At 42.6% G+C, this 17,149-nt stretch overlaps 2 protein-coding genes across 5 annotated transcripts; one reads left to right on the top strand and one right to left on the bottom strand.

Annotated features, from left to right (window-relative positions):
* Window positions 1–341: 341 nt before the first annotated feature.
* On the top strand, window positions 342–5,827 carry LOC138624282 (probable G-protein coupled receptor 173). 2 transcript variants are annotated; one of them, XM_069704311.1, is made up of 3 exons: window positions 342–718; window positions 1,309–1,512; window positions 2,645–5,827. In XM_069704311.1, exon 3 carries the CDS (start codon window positions 2,814–2,816, stop codon window positions 4,020–4,022), a length of 1,209 nt encoding a protein of 402 aa, XP_069560412.1. In that variant the 5' UTR covers window positions 342–718; window positions 1,309–1,512; window positions 2,645–2,813; the 3' UTR covers window positions 4,023–5,827. The 2 variants fall into 2 exon arrangements, with proteins under 2 accessions (XP_069560412.1, XP_069560413.1); XM_069704312.1 differs by lacking the exons at window positions 342–718; window positions 1,309–1,512 and adding an exon at window positions 1,782–2,554.
* Window positions 5,828–8,910: 3,083 nt separating this feature from the next.
* Window positions 8,911–16,633, bottom strand: wdr13 (WD repeat domain 13). 3 transcript variants are annotated; one of them, XM_069704309.1, is made up of 10 exons: window positions 16,553–16,633; window positions 15,059–15,147; window positions 14,674–14,905; window positions 14,090–14,199; window positions 13,719–13,849; window positions 13,318–13,625; window positions 11,909–12,089; window positions 11,589–11,730; window positions 11,305–11,423; window positions 8,911–9,956 (listed from the first exon to the last, which is right to left on the bottom strand). In XM_069704309.1, exons 2-10 carry the CDS (start codon window positions 15,097–15,099, stop codon window positions 9,772–9,774), a joined length of 1,449 nt encoding a protein of 482 aa, XP_069560410.1. In that variant the 5' UTR covers window positions 15,100–15,147; window positions 16,553–16,633; the 3' UTR covers window positions 8,911–9,771. The 3 variants fall into 3 exon arrangements, with proteins under 3 accessions (XP_069560410.1, XP_069560409.1, XP_069560411.1); XM_069704308.1 differs by lacking the exon at window positions 16,553–16,633; XM_069704310.1 differs by lacking the exons at window positions 14,674–14,905; window positions 15,059–15,147; window positions 16,553–16,633 and adding an exon at window positions 14,368–14,655.
* Between the last annotated feature and the right edge of the window lie 516 nt (window positions 16,634–17,149).

Raw genomic sequence — 17,149 nt, 5'->3', positions numbered from 1 at the left:
TTTCTGATGGTTTTAGATTCTTACAGACATCAAAATTGTTGTCTTTTTTTGTTGTTGTTTTTGTTCAATCTCCATAAAGGAGGCTCATTGGTTGTTGTTTCCCCCCCCCCCCCCCCGGAGGACTCTGGATCTCTCTCTGCGGCCCTATCAGGCCTCTGCGTATCATTCTAGGTCCAGTCGGTCCAGTCTGTCACTATGAGGACAAGAGACCAATCATAGACACAGTTTGTTGGCGGCTGGAGCTCCTCGCTGTGTTCATACCGGAGAAAACAGGCGCGTCATACATGATGCCAGAGAGACGCTTAGAATAAAACATCTCTTTCAAGTTATGGCCCACAATACACCGCACAGGTCCGTCGCTCTCTCTCTCTCTCTCTCTCTCTCTCTCTCTCTCTCTCTCTGTCTCTCTCCGAATAAAACCGACGGTTTCCGCGAATGTGCGAGCTGCCTCCCTGCAAGCAGCCATAATTGGGATTATTCAGGAATAATTCGCCTAATCCAGCCGTGCTGTTTTTGTTTTTCGTTCTGTCTTTTTTTTGTTTTTGTTTTGTTATCGTGATTTCGACGGCGTCTGAGATGTGAGCTCCTCCGTGGCATCGCTGGATTTGTCCAAACAGAAATGTATTTGTTCTGTCGTGCAGGCTTTTATTGTGGACCATTAAGATGTAGTCCACCTTCGCTGGACAGCAAAACAAAGACTGCATATTAACAGTCCGGGGTAAATACATCGCCTTTTTTTTTTTTTTTTTTTTTTTTTTTTTTTTTTTGGTGACTGAAAGATGGAAAAAAGAGACGTGTCGAGGCTGTTGTCTGTGCGGACTAATTGTCCTGGTGCCACTAGCCAATATACATACCAAGACGGTTCATTTAGGGGATGCGCGATCTTTTTTTTCCCTCTCTAACGTCTGTGGGTGGGTTATTATTGCTAAGCATTGAAAATCTGACATCATTTGGACATATGAACAGAACAAGATATGTTTTATTGGGGTTTTTTTTGTGTTTTTTTATCGCGTACGTTTCTAGCCTTCTGGAAGCCCATCTTCGACGTGATGCAACATAAAATCTTTTTTCTCGGATGATATTCAGACACAGACCAAATGAACACACTGTAAAAGGGTGGCGGTGGATATTTTTTCACCCCCCCATATATATATATATATATATATATATATTAAATGTGGCTTAACATCACAGTCCTCATCCTCGATTGTTTGATCAGCTGTTGATTATTAGATAGCCTCTGCCGTCTTTATGTTTATTCTATGTTGCTCAATTCGATTTTCCTTGCGATGGATTTATGCATAACAGGTGTTGCTTGAGCCCGAGAGCACAGCAAGAGCAGGCTTTATTATGTGTTTTTCTCTCGATCTAACACACGGTGAAACAAAGCGACTGGGATCCTCCTCTTCTTCTTCTTCTTCTTCTTCTCCTTTTTTTTTTTTTTTTTTTTTTTTTTTTTTACCTTGTTGTTACCGTGAGGGAAGAACACATCCAAAAATGAGGGGATGAAAGGTAGGTTTATCATCTCTCTCTCTCTCTCTCTCTCTCTCTCTCTCTCTCTCTCTCTCTCTCTCTCTCTCTCTCTCACACACACACACACACACACACACACACACACACACATAGAAAACACAGCAGAGGTGATTTTGACACCTGTTCATCTGTTTTTCACTCCACCCTGTGTTTCAGGCCTAGCTGACATGGCAGCCATTTAATCAGGTGAAATGATATTTGTCAAGGTGGCAGAAGGCTGTTATGTTAATAAAATAAATTAATTAAAAAAAAAACATTAAAAAAATTTAACAATTTAAACAAAAACAAGCTTGCAGGTACTGCAAATCATCTTGTGTTTCATGGCCTACATAGACAAGGCCCACCCAGACAAGCACGACTGTGTATTGTTACCAGCTCGTGCCTGTAAATGAGTTTTTAGGGCTTAAATTTGGTTTATACTCAAATTTTCATCTTTATAATAATTTCGTTTTTAATCCAGTCTGATGTGAATGTCTTTGCTTCATCACTGAGGCCTGACTGTCGTGATGGCAACAATGATTTTTTTTTTGTATCCCCCTGTTGAATAAAATAGCACATTTCACACACAGGCCTTCAGTAAAAAAAAACTAAAAAAACAAATGGCTGCCTGCTCTGCCATTATACTCTCACATTTGTTATGAGCTATGAATGGTGTGCCGATTACACCGTGCTCTTTAACTGAACTGTCATGGCACACACGCAGAGAGCAGCGGAGAGAAGGCATAAAATGTTGTTTGCTCATTTACAACATCTCTGTTTGTTGGACATGCCCAGTGTTGGTCGTACTGTGTCTGCTCCATCCCCCCCCCCCGTACACCCCCATGCATTCACTCAAACACCCACACTTGCACAAAGTATGTGAAGCTGTTGTATCTTAGCAACGGGCAAGGTAATTACTGAGAGAGCCAAGGAGCTGGCATGCTGTAGAGCTGCTGATCTGATCCCAGCCTTAGAGAAACAGGAAGGCAGAGATTTCCACTGTCTTGCCCAACACAGCACTTCTATATGCACGCTGCCAGATGTAAGTTTTGTTTCCATTTAGTCGGCAGCAGCGGAAGCAGGTCAGACATCTTGTTTTTTCATTCTTCAAAATGTGTGTCTCTGTTCACAGGTGGCGAGGTTGTGGACAAAGAGGAAAGATGATTCTGTCATGTAGAAAAGATCCGCACGGCCTCTCCTTGTAAAGAGACGAGAGAGTCGCGCGAGACGGCGGCTGTAGGAGGATCAGTACTGTTTATAAAGGGCCCAAACCAGGCAGGCTCTCGTGGACGGGTGATAGAATGACTAACCAGAGCTTTGCCATCGACGGCCCTGGCAGTTTGCTGGCTGTGCTGGCCTCGCAGAGCGGACTGGCAAGAGGCGGCAGCAGCAGCAGCAGCAGTGATAGCAGCAGCAACAGCGGAGGAATCTCTGCCACAGATGTGTCTGCCTACTTTAAGCTGGTCTTCTTGGGGTTGATCATCTGCGTGAGCCTTGTAGGCAACCTCTTGGTCTCCCTGCTGGTCCTGCGAGACAGAACACTTCACAAGGCTCCCTATTTCTTTCTCCTGGACCTGTGCCTGGCCGATGCAGTTCGCTCTGCTGCCTGCTTCCCCTTTGTGCTGGTGTCCGTTCACAACAGCTCGGCCTGGACTTACAGTGCCTTGAGTTGTAAAGTTGTGGCTTTTATGGCTGTGCTGTTTTGTTTTCACGCTGCCTTCATGTTGTTTTGTGTGGCCGTCACTCGCTATCTTGCCATTGCCCACCACCGATTCTACGCCAAACGCATGACCATCTGGACCTGCGCCGCCATCATTTGCATGGTGTGGACTCTGGCAGTCGCCATGGCGTTCCCACCCGTCTTTGACGTGGGGACGTACAAGTTCATCCGCGATGAGGATCAGTGCATTTTTGAACACCGCTACCTGAAGACCAATGACACCCTGGGTTTCATGCTCATGCTGGCCGTGGTGGTCCTGGCCACTCACGGCTTCTACGCCAAGCTGCTGCTGTTTGAGTACAGGCACCGCAAGATGAAACCTGTCCAACTGGTGCCGGCCATCAGCCAGAACTGGACCTTCCACGGTCCCGGGGCGACAGGTCAAGCTGCAGCTAACTGGATTGCGGGGTTCGGCCGTGGTCCCATGCCACCCACCCTGTTAGGCATCAGGCAGAATTTACACAATCAGCACCGGCGGCTGCTCGGGATGGAAGAGGTGAGGTCGGAGAGGAGGCTGGGCAGGATGTTCTACACCATCACCCTGCTCTTCCTGGTCCTCTGGGCGCCGTACATCGTGGCGTGCTTCTGGAGGGTGTTCGTCAAGTCCTGCGCCATCCCTCACAGGTACCTCTCCATCACGGTGTGGATGAGCTTCGCCCAGGCCGGAGTCAACCCCATCTTCTGTCTCCTGCTCAACGAGGACCTGCGGAAAGTGCTGCGAGCCCATCTGCCCACTTACTGGAGGACTAAACAACACCTGCCCCAGGATGAGGCCTACTGCATCATGTGAGAAGAAACAAGCTTTGAAGGGGAATGTTTCAGGTTTTAAAGAGGAAATCTGGAGAATAGAAAGTGTTGTAATGCACCTTGGTTACGTGTCAGTGTCTGTTTTGTTGTTTTGCACAACAAAATCCAATTTTTGCTAACAAATGCAGGCTCAGTGCCGTCGTATGAAGAATGTTGATATTTGAATAAATGTGTCAGTTGCAAAGGTTTCGGACGGGGCAGAAAAAAAAAAGCCCTGGTTCCACTTTAATGATTTGTATTTCTGATGATGTACTGTACGATTGATAAATAGGAAAGATCACAACAATCACCGCTCCAACTAAGTGTGACAGATGCCATTTTAAAATAACGTTGCCTTATTTCAAGAGGGACACGCCCCAGAGCTTTTGGCTGAGAATGAGTTTCTGTGTCACATAAGGCACAAAACAGACACAGAGAGGGTTGAAATCCTTGAAGAAATGTGCCGTGGACTGTGAATAGAAAGTGTTGATCAGAGCGTTACTAACTCTGAAACACATCAAGAGACTCAAAGGGGTCTGAATGGATTGATAGACCACCCTGGACGCCTTTTCATGTAATTCAAAGGACACTGCAAAATATCAAGTGGACCCAATAACCTTGGATACATTTAAATAGCTGTTGTGAACCCAGAAGCCCCTAACATGCTTGATTTTTTGGACTTGATTTAGGGCGTGTCAGGTTTCTTTGTATCATAAAAAAAAAAAAAAAAATTGCCTGTTTTCCTTTATTTGTAAAACAATACATGTTAAGCAGATGACACTATTTTGAAATATGACTTGATTTCATATTGTATAGGCTGTACAGGAATGTATATTCCTGCTTGTGTGTTTTTATATAGCATTCGTGTGTATGTGTGTGTGAGAGGAAAAGGTAGAAAAAGAAAAAAGGGAGGGAGGCCGCAAAAAGAGACAGAAATATTGATGATAGGATAGGTTCCAGTAATACTGAGTCAATATGAAAGCAACCTCTTCTTGTGGTCTTAAACTCTTGCGAAATTGAGTAATTATCATATGGAAATTTATCCTTTAAATGAATTTCTGCAACTTAAAATGTAGTCAGATTTTTTTTTTTTTTATACTACTGTGCAAGCAAATGTGAAATACGGATGGATAATTAAAAAGGGGACAGAATAATTAGAAAACAACAATAGTACTTTGCAAACAGGCCATAGGATTTAATGATGAAGTACATTACGTCATTTAAAAAAAATCATTAGCAAATGTATGTTATTTTGCAAATGATGACTTTGGGAATGTTTTGAAGTGATATGCTCTCATCAGAATACAAAAAAAAAAAAAAAAAAAAATGAAGAAATGAAGTGGCACTTAATGTGAAGGAAACTTGAATGTTTTATTTGCCCTCAACATAAATGTCACTATTTGAGTGTGGATCACGCTGTGTTTAAAATGAAAACGTGTGCAGGCTGGATACGAAGCCCACGTGTGATGTGCGGAAACTGGCTGAGACTACACCGAGCTGTCTCTCCAAATTAAGATTCATGTAATGCAAATGTCTAACCTACAGTATGTTAGGCATAGATATATTTGTGCAGTCAATTTTTCTAAATGTGGACACTTGCACAGCATACTGTACTAGCATGCATTCCACTGCATTTCATAGATTCAAGACCGGGAATGACAACTTGTACAGATGTTGATATGGAAAGTGAACGGAGGTCCATAATTTTTACGTCTGGCGTTCCTTGGCGAGAGGATATTCTGTAACTGTACAGTTGAACTGAGGTGGTTCTTTTGCCCACTCATCAATAAAGACTCTACTTTTGATGCATTCTGAGTTATGACCCTGCCTGGATAGCGACACGGCTGGATCCAAGAGGAGTGCACTTCAGTTGGTGGCACAAATTACATCCTGCGTGCATTGTGGCCCTTTAAAACATACATACACACAAAAAAAAAAAAAAAAAGAACGTATGAGACATGTTTGTACACTTCACTGCATTGAATGAAAAAGTAATCTTGTCTCTTTCTTCTCCACTGAGCACTGACCAGCAGCCACCGTCGAGTCAAAGGGATTTGTGATTTCTCACTCCATTACCAGCGGTTCAAATCTGTGGATACAGGTGTCGAAATGCACAAAATAAACCTTAAGAGAATCAGAAATGTTATACAAGTTTTGAAATGAACGACTATGTGGAAACAAAAAATGTGTGTGAATGTAACATGTAAGTTTGTTGAGCTATTGGTTCGAATATAATGAAACCTTCCTGCTCTTGCGGCCCCAAACAACCATTGCAGTATGATGGTAAACATTGTGTCACAATAACACAATTAAAAAAAGAATCACAAAGTCTACAAACTGACAAAGTGATGTCTGTTATACAGCTGTATCCATCTAAAGTTCTTCAATAACCTATTAGCTAATACTAGACAAAAATGGTATTGAGTTGTGCAATGATGCATTTGACTTCTTATGAATTGAACTTTTCATGTGTTAGAGGAAAATGATTTCTTTCAAATTAGCATTGCTTAAAAAAAAAATTAAGCAAAATACATTGTAAGGTTATGGAAATGTGTCATAATAAAGAGAAAAGGAGGACAAAAAGACGAGAAGTCTCAAGCATAAACATACTGAAGACCATAAACAATCAACTCTAAATTCATTGTCATCCATTAGTACATCAGAATTTTGCATTCGATATTGATGCTCAAAAGCAGAACTTTGACATGAGATCGCTGCGGCATACCCTAAAAGATCACATTTAATGCAATATAAAACTGAGAAACGGTGACTGTAAAAATCATGTAAAAAAAAAGTAGCCGCCTCTTTGCGGGCTTTTCAGGTGGCAGCTGTTGAATCTTTTGTGCAAACCGAGGAATGGGTGTAAGGCAGTGTTCAAGTCCTCCAAAGACCAGAGAAACACATTCTGTTCTGTAAAACTGAAAAACTGCTGGCTTATGGTGAGATATTTGAATGAATAAAGGTACAAGTATCCGGGTTCCAGTCTGAAAAGAAGAATAACCAAATGTTAAATAACACTGCGGATCTTTGAAACCATTTTAGATGTAATTAAGGGTTAAATTCCCAGCATCATAAATAAGGACCATAAATACTTTAATCAAATACTTATTGTACTGAATCTCTCTTGAGCCGAGTGGTAAAATACATCATACAGTTTTCACGTGTACGGCAAACCTTATGCAACCAACCATACCGTATAATTATGTTTCTGACATTTTAAAATAAAATGGAAAGTGTGTGGGAGAATATAATATTTTTTCTGTCTTAATTAAGGCCTGGTTGAAATCCAGCCATTGCACGATTGTGTAATCTCGCGCTAAACAATTGGCCTATATTTTGAATTTGAATGAGAGATAATTTCCATTGTTTTTAATCTGTGCACTCAGACTGTGGCTGATGGAAAAGATGTCTCCATAGTGAGCAGCCTCAACTGTGTGAACATCCTCTAAATAGTCCAGGTTTAACAGGTTGTATCCAACTGTGTCTCTCCGTCTCCCCAGATCTGATGTTGAAGATTCCTCTAAGTGAGTGCTTATTTTTAGTTTTCTTCCCACTTCTCTCCAAGATACACCACAACAAAGGCCGCCTTACTCATTTGTGAAAACTCACCCTCGCCCACTGTGCGTTCAGAGAATGCAGAGTGCTGTATAGACATTGTCCGAATACACAAGTTCTCACAGTTCTCCTTGACCTTATGTACAATTGTCCTTTCTTTGATTTCCTTCGAACACTGTGCCTGTTTCCAGTTTTTTAGTTGCTTATTTATTTATGTCTCCTGCACTGAGGAGGTGCTAATAGGGTGGAGATTGCAATGTGAGACTTATGTCTTGCATTGCCATGAGACATTAGTCTAATGTATCGTTTTAGCTCATCAGGACCCAGAAAATAGACATTTCTACATGTGTAGGAACTTTGGTGTATGTTTGGGATCTGTTCCAGTGATTTCCAACCTAGGGTTTGGGCCCCTTAAATGGTCCCTGGGAAAAAATAAATAAATAAATAAAAATAAAAAAATTGGTATTTATACTTAAATATAACAAATTACTCCATGAGGCTATACTCAGCAGTGCTTTGAATGAAAAGCTACTGTCTTGACATCCACACAGTGATAATGTTAGCATGATTATGTTCAGCAGGTATTCTGTTCATCATGTCCACCATTTTAGTTTAATGCTAACTGTTAGCGATTAGAACTAGCCGAGTGCAACAGAGATTAATGGGAGTCTCATCAGATTTAATCCAGCGATGGACGAATGAAAATTCCGAACCCGACGATGGTAGACAATTTTAAATACCTGAAGCAACTTCCACAACAGTTTATGTGTCAAGATATTTCACTTAAAAATCACAAATGTCTGCCTCATGGATCAGCAGTCAGTATTCATCCTTTAGGGATAAAAATTTCATGAAAATCTATCCGGTGTTTTTTTTTTTTTTTTTTTACAACATTTTAGTCTCGACAGAAATGGTAGGCCGACTTACGGGCTGACATTGTGATCGATAAAGCCATGCTGCTAGAGCGGCTGATGGCCGGACAGACAGAAAGAACAGGAATTCACTGTTTTTCTCAGGAGAAGACTCTGAAAAGGTCAAACATTACTGAACCTTTAAGACCATAGACAACTAAATAAACCCTACGATGTTAAAACAGTATCTAACACAATACTATACAAATATTGCCAGGCTCCGAACACAACAGTATTTTTTTTTTTGACACACTACTGAATCACTGATGTAGGGGGGGGGAATCCTGTGTAGATCATGAAGACCCACACAGTGACTAACGCTCTCCTACACTGCAGGTTTGACCACCCTACCACTGACATTCGTATTTCCATTTTTAAATTCTGTAGTTTCAAACACGCTTTGTGAGGGAAGGACACGACGACAACTGACAAGTACAGCAGTTTATTGTGTGTGTGTTAAATAAATTATAAGAATCTGCAATCAGCATGAACGGAATACACACACACACACACACACACACACACACACACACACACACACACACACACACACACACACACACACCCAAAAGTACAAACAAAGAATGAAAACCACACTTGTTTATCTTTCGTGATTATCGATTTGATATGCCGACTGACCGGTTTTGATTTCAGGTTCATGCACACGGTCTCAAATGCAAACAGGCAACTCAAAGCAAATAAGGCTTCTTTTCTTTTTTTTTTTTTTAACTACACTTGATTACACTGCTTGAATAACAGTTACATAAATAGTGAACTAGATCTATGCCAGAGGGACTGTCAGTGTGATACAAAGAGGTTTTTTTTTTTTCTTTTTCTGGAAGATTATGTTGCATCCTCTTCTCATGAATTCAATCATATCCACACAAGTTGGAGGTAAGCCATGACATGCATGGAAGTAGTGCTTTTTCTTTCTCCACGGAAAAGCAATTTCTCAGCTGCAGCTGTAGGAGGACTGACACATACACACATACGCGCGCGCACACACACACACACACACACACACACAACCCACCCCTTGAATTTATAAGACATCCCTACCACCTACACACCACGGTGTTCAATCTGATTGCACTTTAGTATCATTACATTAAACGTGTGATGCAGCCTGTTACATTCCAGTGAAAATCTACAGACTTGTTATTGGACGGTTAAGGAGCAGCAGGCTTTTTACAGTATATGCAGTGGATGGAAGCTTCTTCTTTTTTTTTTTTTTTTTTTTCATTCTTTCGTTCTTTTTTTTTTTCATTTTTCAAATCGGTGTGTCAGTCATTTTTGCTCCCGCCTCCAGATGATGACCATGCCGGTGGAATCGGCAGACGCCAGCAAACTCTCATCGCAGTTGAAGCTGACGTCGAGCACCGGTCCCCCGTGACCCTGCAGCTTGTTCACTATCGCCTTGGTGTTGCGCTCGACGTCGAAAAAGTAGACGCAGGCGTCCTCGCTGCCTGTCACTGTGGCAGAGGGAGAACCACGAGAGCAAGGAGTTGAACGGCGACAAGGAATTACAAGGAAAACTTGATAAATAAATGATGGATGTCTCATTAAAACGGTTCATTCTGAACGTTCGGCAGTTCACGCTGCCTCTACACTGTCTCAGGGAACACAGTTGTTAATGTGACAACACTTACATCCTTTCTCTTTAGCAGAAAGTGACAGATATGAGCCCAGTTTTGACAGCAGTACTCCCCTGGTCTCCTCAGTGCATGTCCTTTATGTAATAACAAGGTGCCTTTAGCACCGATTCTGTGATACTGATTTGAGGCACGTCTGATAGTGTGATGGATACTTGAAACTGAATTAAAAACAAGATGACGGGCTGATCAATGCAGTCCAGGTCATTTTACGTGTTCTGATTGGCTGGTAGCAACGGTCTCGCAGTGAGAATTTGATCTTAAATTTCTCACACTGTCAGAATTTGTTAGTCTTCAGCGAGCTCGGCGGCGCCCACCTACAGCTGATAGTGCTAGTCATCAATGTTGTAGTTAAGTAACCCTGTTGGCATGAGGGTTCACTCAGCCACTGTGAAGGCGCTGGATAACTGCGATGACATCGAAGTCGAGCTTTTATTTCCAAACATGCTACATGAAGCGACACGAACAGTTGTAGTAACACTAGCAAATATCTAGTATTTGAAGCCGGAGACAGAACGGTGCCTAATTTTTTTTTTTTTTTTTTTTTTTTAAGTCAGCAAAGGTAATTTACCAGCAGGATGTGGCGCTCTGCTAACTTTTAGGGTCTCTGTTGTTTACAGCTTGGCGAGTTTTAGCGCACAGCATACGTCATACGGTGTTCAGTGCTGATTGGTTGAAAGCTGCTTCAATACATTCAAAATTAACGCAAGGCGTACGTCCATTAGGATTCAAAAACTGGAAATAATCCTCAATGGACCGTGGCCACACCCATATACTCATTCAGTGAATTCACATCTGGTAAGAGCACAGGTGCATCGGAGACCACTGTTCGGACTGACAACTTATGACAAATCATAGTGGAAGATGCTTTTTTTTTATCATCCAAACATTGTTGAGGGTATTCGTATGACTGATAAGGCTTCATTGAATCAATTTAATGATTGATGTTTTTATGTTGAAATGACTGCTCTCATATTATAACATACAGTGAAGGTAAATTAGATTACTTGGTTGCTAATAGATTGCTACTTGGGTTTTCTATCCAAATAAAGCAATACTCTATTTTTGCCCATTTTTTTTTTCACAGTGGATTGCCTGCAGCAAGCAGTAAACTGTGGTCTAATTTTCTATTCAAATATCACAGCAGGACCACGAGGAGACTTCTTACCAACACAGGCCCCCTGTCTGAAAGACATGAGAGGGCAGAAGATGCTATGAACGAGCTGCGTGCCGTGCTGGATGGGGAAGCTTCTCTTCAGCTGCAGTGTACCTTCATTGTCCACCACCCTGCCAATGTGAAGGTGGAATAACCGATCAAATTCAGTGGAACCATGTAAATACATCATAACGAACACACATCACAAACTGAGGATGTTACGGCTTCAAAGTCTGTTGGCTGAGCGGAGACCAAACTGTCCATCAATAAGCAGTTACTTGGTCGTACTGACTGACCTGTACAGCAGCATCTTATTGACACAGGCGTTGACCAGCAAGGAGGGGTCTCTGGCCTCTCGGCTGATCCAGGACCGAGCAGAGATGCTGCAGATGGAGCTGCCTTCGCTCACCACCAGACGCTTGGCTTTGGTCAGCTTCCCTGTGGGCAGGAGGGGTGGGGGTTGGGGGCAGAATCGGCAGAGACCAACAGACACACATCAACCACTTTCTCCCTCTCAACCACAGACAGTGGGAAAAAAAAAAAAAAAAAAAACGGATAATAATTTGTAAAGTGGTCAGTGGACACTCTGTCCTCTTCCAAATGGAAATGAGTGTACCTGTTGCCATATCAAAGAGGAAGGAGAAGATGCTCCCCCTGTCGTCCCCCGCCCAAAGGATCCTCCCCGGAGCATCAAAGGAGAGAGACAGCACGCGACCTGTCAGCTTACTCGAGCCCCCCTTCACCTTCTTCCCAGTGGAGATGTTAACCACCTGCAAGTGGTGCTTGCTGTTCCCCACCTGGAACACAGAGCGGCGAGTGAGGACCTTTATTATTTCCACAGGGCAGCGCTGAGAAGCTGAAGGGGGAACTGCACTGGTTATAGTGTTTTTTTGCTGTCGCAATTAAACCAAATTCATCTCGCTCATTTTGGATTTAATGAGGTGTAAATGGACACTGGTGCTGCTTTCATTTTACACTCTGCTCATCAGTTAAAGTATTTGTAATAAAAAAATTTTTTTTTAAAAAAGCAACGTTAAATCAAAATTATCCAAGACATTTAGCACTTTTGTTTCGGTTACAAAAGCTGACATTTAATTCAAAAATTTTAATCAATGTCTGCACACTGTGAGCATTCATGCAGTTATTCAGAATGGGAAGGAAGCCTTTCTATTTGGAAGTTATTGCATCTGCAGGCAAAGTTTTGTCGATACATTTCACTCACAACAAGGGAAAATTAATCTTACAAGGTTTTATTAACTTTCAAGAGGAAATGAAAGCTACAAATGTCATTATCTGTTACTTCTGGTTATTGGGTAACGCAGGATCACAGCAGGGTTCCCGTATCAAATCCTACACTTCCTCATGACCGTATGTTAAAAAATAGTAAATATTTGCAGAAAATAGCAAACAGATGCCACACAAGGTGTTCATGGTTGTTTTCCGACCGAAAACAAAGTAAACACAGACAGAAAAATGACATTTGCAGTTTCAAGATCTCCTGCAAGGAGAAATGTCTCTGAAATGAAATAGTGTCACATACTTTATGTTTAGTGAAGTGAATGAGGACTCATACGGCTAACCACATTGGTGGATGGTTGTTTTAAGTTTGTTGCAGATTATTAAATATTACTTATTCATTTTTTTAAATTTAGCATTTCATTAAAAAATCTGAATGATCGCTTTCTGTGAAACTAATCAAAATATTAATGAAAGATTAATGATCTTTGCTGGAATTAAACTCAAACATTTAGTCCAGAAACACAAATAGAGAGAAGAATAGTCCAATTCTCCCTTATAAATTATATACTTAAGCACATAAAAAGAGACAACTGAAAAAAAAATACTTTATGAAAAAATACATAACAGGGAATTAAACAGGAATCTGTCCTAATTGTTTGTGTTGCACTTAGTTCATATTTGTAGTCCGATGTTGCCTGTAGTTGAGTATAAGTCTGGCTTTTTGTATTACTACAGAATCAGTACCACAGCATACAAAAATGATAGCAAGTCTGAAATGGGACTCACCACAGTGAGGTTATTATTCATGGGCTGGAAGGTGCAGCAGAGCAACTCGCTGGATTCTGGGTCTCGGACCTCTCGGATGCACCGACCGTCCTCCGTGTTCCAAATACGCAACGTCCCGTCCAGTGACGTTGACACGATGATGTCATTGCTCAGGGACCAGGCAAAGTCTGTGACGGGACCGCCGTGACCTTTCAGGGTCACCTTCACGCTGGGAGGAGGTGGGGACAACGTCATGATGGACAGGGTGCCATCCAATGAGCAGCAAGCAAGGAGGTGCTTGTCATCATTGGCAAACTGCAACCGCGGAACTTAAAGAACAAGAAGAGGAAGACGGAGTGTAATTAATGTTGATGCTTAATGAATATAAATGGATTATCATAGATATGAAGCCGCCAACTTACCAGCAGAGTCCACGTGTTGGTCAAATATGTGGTGCATGCCAGCAAAAGCATAGTTTTCACTCAAAGTCGTGTCCCCCGCCATGGCTCGACTGGCCTCTGCCACCGAGGTGGGCACCAAACTGCCCGGAGGCCTGCGGTCAGAAATAAAAACCACCACGTATAATCAATACAACACACCTCACAACCCTTGCCTACAGCTGACAACTCAATATGCGAGATCTCATCATTACTCAGTGCGAACCATACCAGAATTATGGCCAGTAAATCTAACAGCGGTCGGAGAAATAGATCAAAAAGAATTCCATTGCTCAACGCAACGGGACAAGATGCTGGTTGTAAAGTGAGGATCTGTTTGGCAGTCTTCTGGGTACCTCTCATCGTAGACGGCTCTGTTCATCTGGGCCTGTAGCTGGTAGGAGCCTCTGCTGACAGAGCGGCGGTGACCACGAGCCCCCTGGGCGCGGGGGTCCTCCTCAAAGTCCTGCCAGAGAGGAGCGGGGGGAGGGAAGGGGGAAGGAGGGAGAGGGGGCGGGGAGGGGGGAGGAGGGAAGAACCTCAGAGGAGTGAGTGCAAAGTGAAGACAGAACTTAAGAGCAACAATCAATCATAAAATAAACATCAATAAATATTGAGAATTTATTAAAATTACCATGCATTTTTAAGCTAATGATACTCATATGTGCGTGGGCGATGTCAGCCATTTCAACCAAGCTGCTCAGCTTAATATGAACGGGCAACCAAAGCGTTGCTTGGCTATGCTGCCGACGGACAAAAAAAACAAACAATGTTTATCCTTCCAGTTGGCTTTCATATGTCGTATTCTATATTTTTCTTTGCAGCTCCAAGATATTTTTATATCTCCTTTTCCCAAATCAGCGCAACACACCTATTCTTTTATTTATTTGTTTCTACACAGTTCTACTTTGCCTATCCTTTCTGTTTCTTTGGGTCTGACCTCCATGCGGTCCAGTGTGGTGCGGGAGCTGCGCACACTGCTGGCCCTGAAGCTGCTCTGCTCAGACAGGGGCCCGTAGCGCAGGGCCAGCAGCTGACTGCGCAGCCTCAGGTACTGCCTGCGCAGCCCTGGCTCAAAGCCACACTTGGCGTTCTCTCTGAGCAGCTGGCTGCGTCGGCGGATGTACTGAGTTCGGAACTGTGGGAACGTAGGCGTGCGGTAAGCATTGTACCTGGTTGGGGGTGAGGGGGGTGGGGGGAGGAGGAGGAGAAGAAGTGACACAGCACACACAATAAATCACAAATGATCCATAAACAATTACACGTCTGAATAGCTTCTTCATCAGTTTTAGACTATTAAAGCCGGCTGCTTGACTGAGTCTCACCTTGCGTCCACTGCCAAAACCTGCTGCCAAACTGCTGCCATTCCACAAAGCACTCTGGGTAAAGAGGAAGTCACTGCCAGAGCAGATTCCTGTCAAAAACACACAGCGCCCAGTTCGTATCTTTAATAAGTTGGGAGTGTCCAGGTGTCCCACTTTACGTAGGACTGCACAGAATGTTTTTTTTTCCCTCTTTTCCTGCATCCCACATACCGAGACGATATCCCACATTTTTATTGGCTCTAATTTTCAAGAATCAACACTGCGGGAAAGATGCTTTTTAAGAAGAAAGCAGCGAAGGCTGTTATGACGGTGCTGTCAAATGATGTCAATCAAACTGTGAATTCGCGGGTCAAGTGCAGGTTAATCCATCACCATCACCATCTTCGCTGCTGACGAGATGCCCAGCTGGGGAAAATTGTGAGTCACCGCAAAGTCACAAGCAATGCAGCAGAATACGAAAAGGAAAAAGGCAGCAACAATAAAGAGTTTGTAAACTACTTATAACTGCGTGAAGCCGGTGGAGCGCGATTCTTCTGAGATTTTTTTTTTTGGGGGTGCCTTTATTTTATTTTATTTTTTACCACAATTATGTCTCAGATCTGAGAATGCATTCTTACCACAAAAAAAAAACCCAAAGATGATTGCCGAACAGATACGTAAAACAGGAGTTAAAATACCTTGTGTTTGCCACACTGCAGCGACGTAAGCGGGCGCCTTTTAAGACGATTTACTTCAGCTCCCTTTAATGCCTTCATCTTATACTTGGTGCGAGAGCTCAGGAAGTTGCATTCCACTGAAATAAACGAGTTTCACTCTTTCAGATACTTAAAGCCTGCATAGTCTACTGTGTGTGTGTGTGTGTGTGTTTTAATTTGAAGTTGGAGCAGACATCAACATTTCAGACTAACATTGACCCCCACCCACCCCACCCCCACAATTTGGTGTGTTGAGGTCTGGACACCTTACACAACTTTATATTTATGCACTTTCTGCCAATACATCTTATCTAACATGGATATAACTGAGATAAACCCCCACCACCACCACCACCACCACCTCCTCCACCCATCCACAGAATCAAGTGATGGTGCAGAATCTAATGGCACCACACAGGAAATGGGACCTCGTTGAAGAGATATGTCACGCAATGCGAGTTTGACACCGCAAAAATAATGCCAGAGGTGGGGTTGAAATAGTCGACTTGCAGCTTAAGAATGAAAAGTCGGGCCCATTTCTTTGCCAGCACCACCACCACCACCACCCACCCCCACCCCCCCTCCCCAAAAAAAAAAAAAGCAAAGCTAACGTTACCTAGCAATTAGCAGGCTAGTCACAACACCATACGCGTTTTCCTCCCATAAAAAGCAGTTTTCCCCGCTCATTCTCCAATGCAAATAGATAGTCTGTCAGTTATCAGTTTTACACGACGTGCAAGGCGTGCGGTGTGATAATGCGGCGAAGAAACAACGTGAATTTCATTTGAAAACGGCTCACCTTCCTTAGCTTTTCTCCATCGCTGCTTTTTTCTTTTTTTCTTCTTCTTTTCTGTCGGGTCACGTGACTTCGTGTCACCGGCACCACTTACCGACGTGAATGCGGATGAAGATTCACAGCGTTGATCACAATAAACAACAGACCGCGAACATTTATACTTGATTAAATCATGATTTTTATGGGATATAAATGCTTTTTTATTTTTTTTTTATTTTTTTTTTTCCCAGCAATCTAGTGTTGCAGCCTTACACGTCTACGATGCTTACCTGCCCTTCCCTAAACACAACTTATAACAACGAGTCTACTTAAACCTGCATACTAAGGTGTCTTTAGGGACCACATGGGTGCTTAAGGGGCAAAATAATCAATTGATTAATATCAGCAATATTTTACTACTCCACACAAAGCAGAATGCAAAGGATGGCAAAATTGAGCATCACTTAATGATCCCTGCCAAACCCTGGACTGCTATAGTGCTGACAATGCTGAGGATCCCTTTAGTGTAGTCATATGTACCAACAAAATCTTTCTCATTTGGGTTTTTAAGGTCAAAATGTTATCTTCTATCCAGATCAATGTGAAAAAGTGTGATGCGTT

The sequence above is a fragment of the Brachyistius frenatus genome, unplaced genomic scaffold, assembly GCF_029030835.1.
Source record: "Brachyistius frenatus isolate BFR_SWC_R1_liver_20210118 unplaced genomic scaffold, ASM2903083v1 Contig_50, whole genome shotgun sequence".
Lineage (NCBI taxonomy): Eukaryota > Metazoa > Chordata > Actinopteri > Embiotocidae > Brachyistius > Brachyistius frenatus.
Note: the sequence above shows the minus strand (reverse complement) of the source record. Positions and strands in the feature narration are given on the sequence as shown.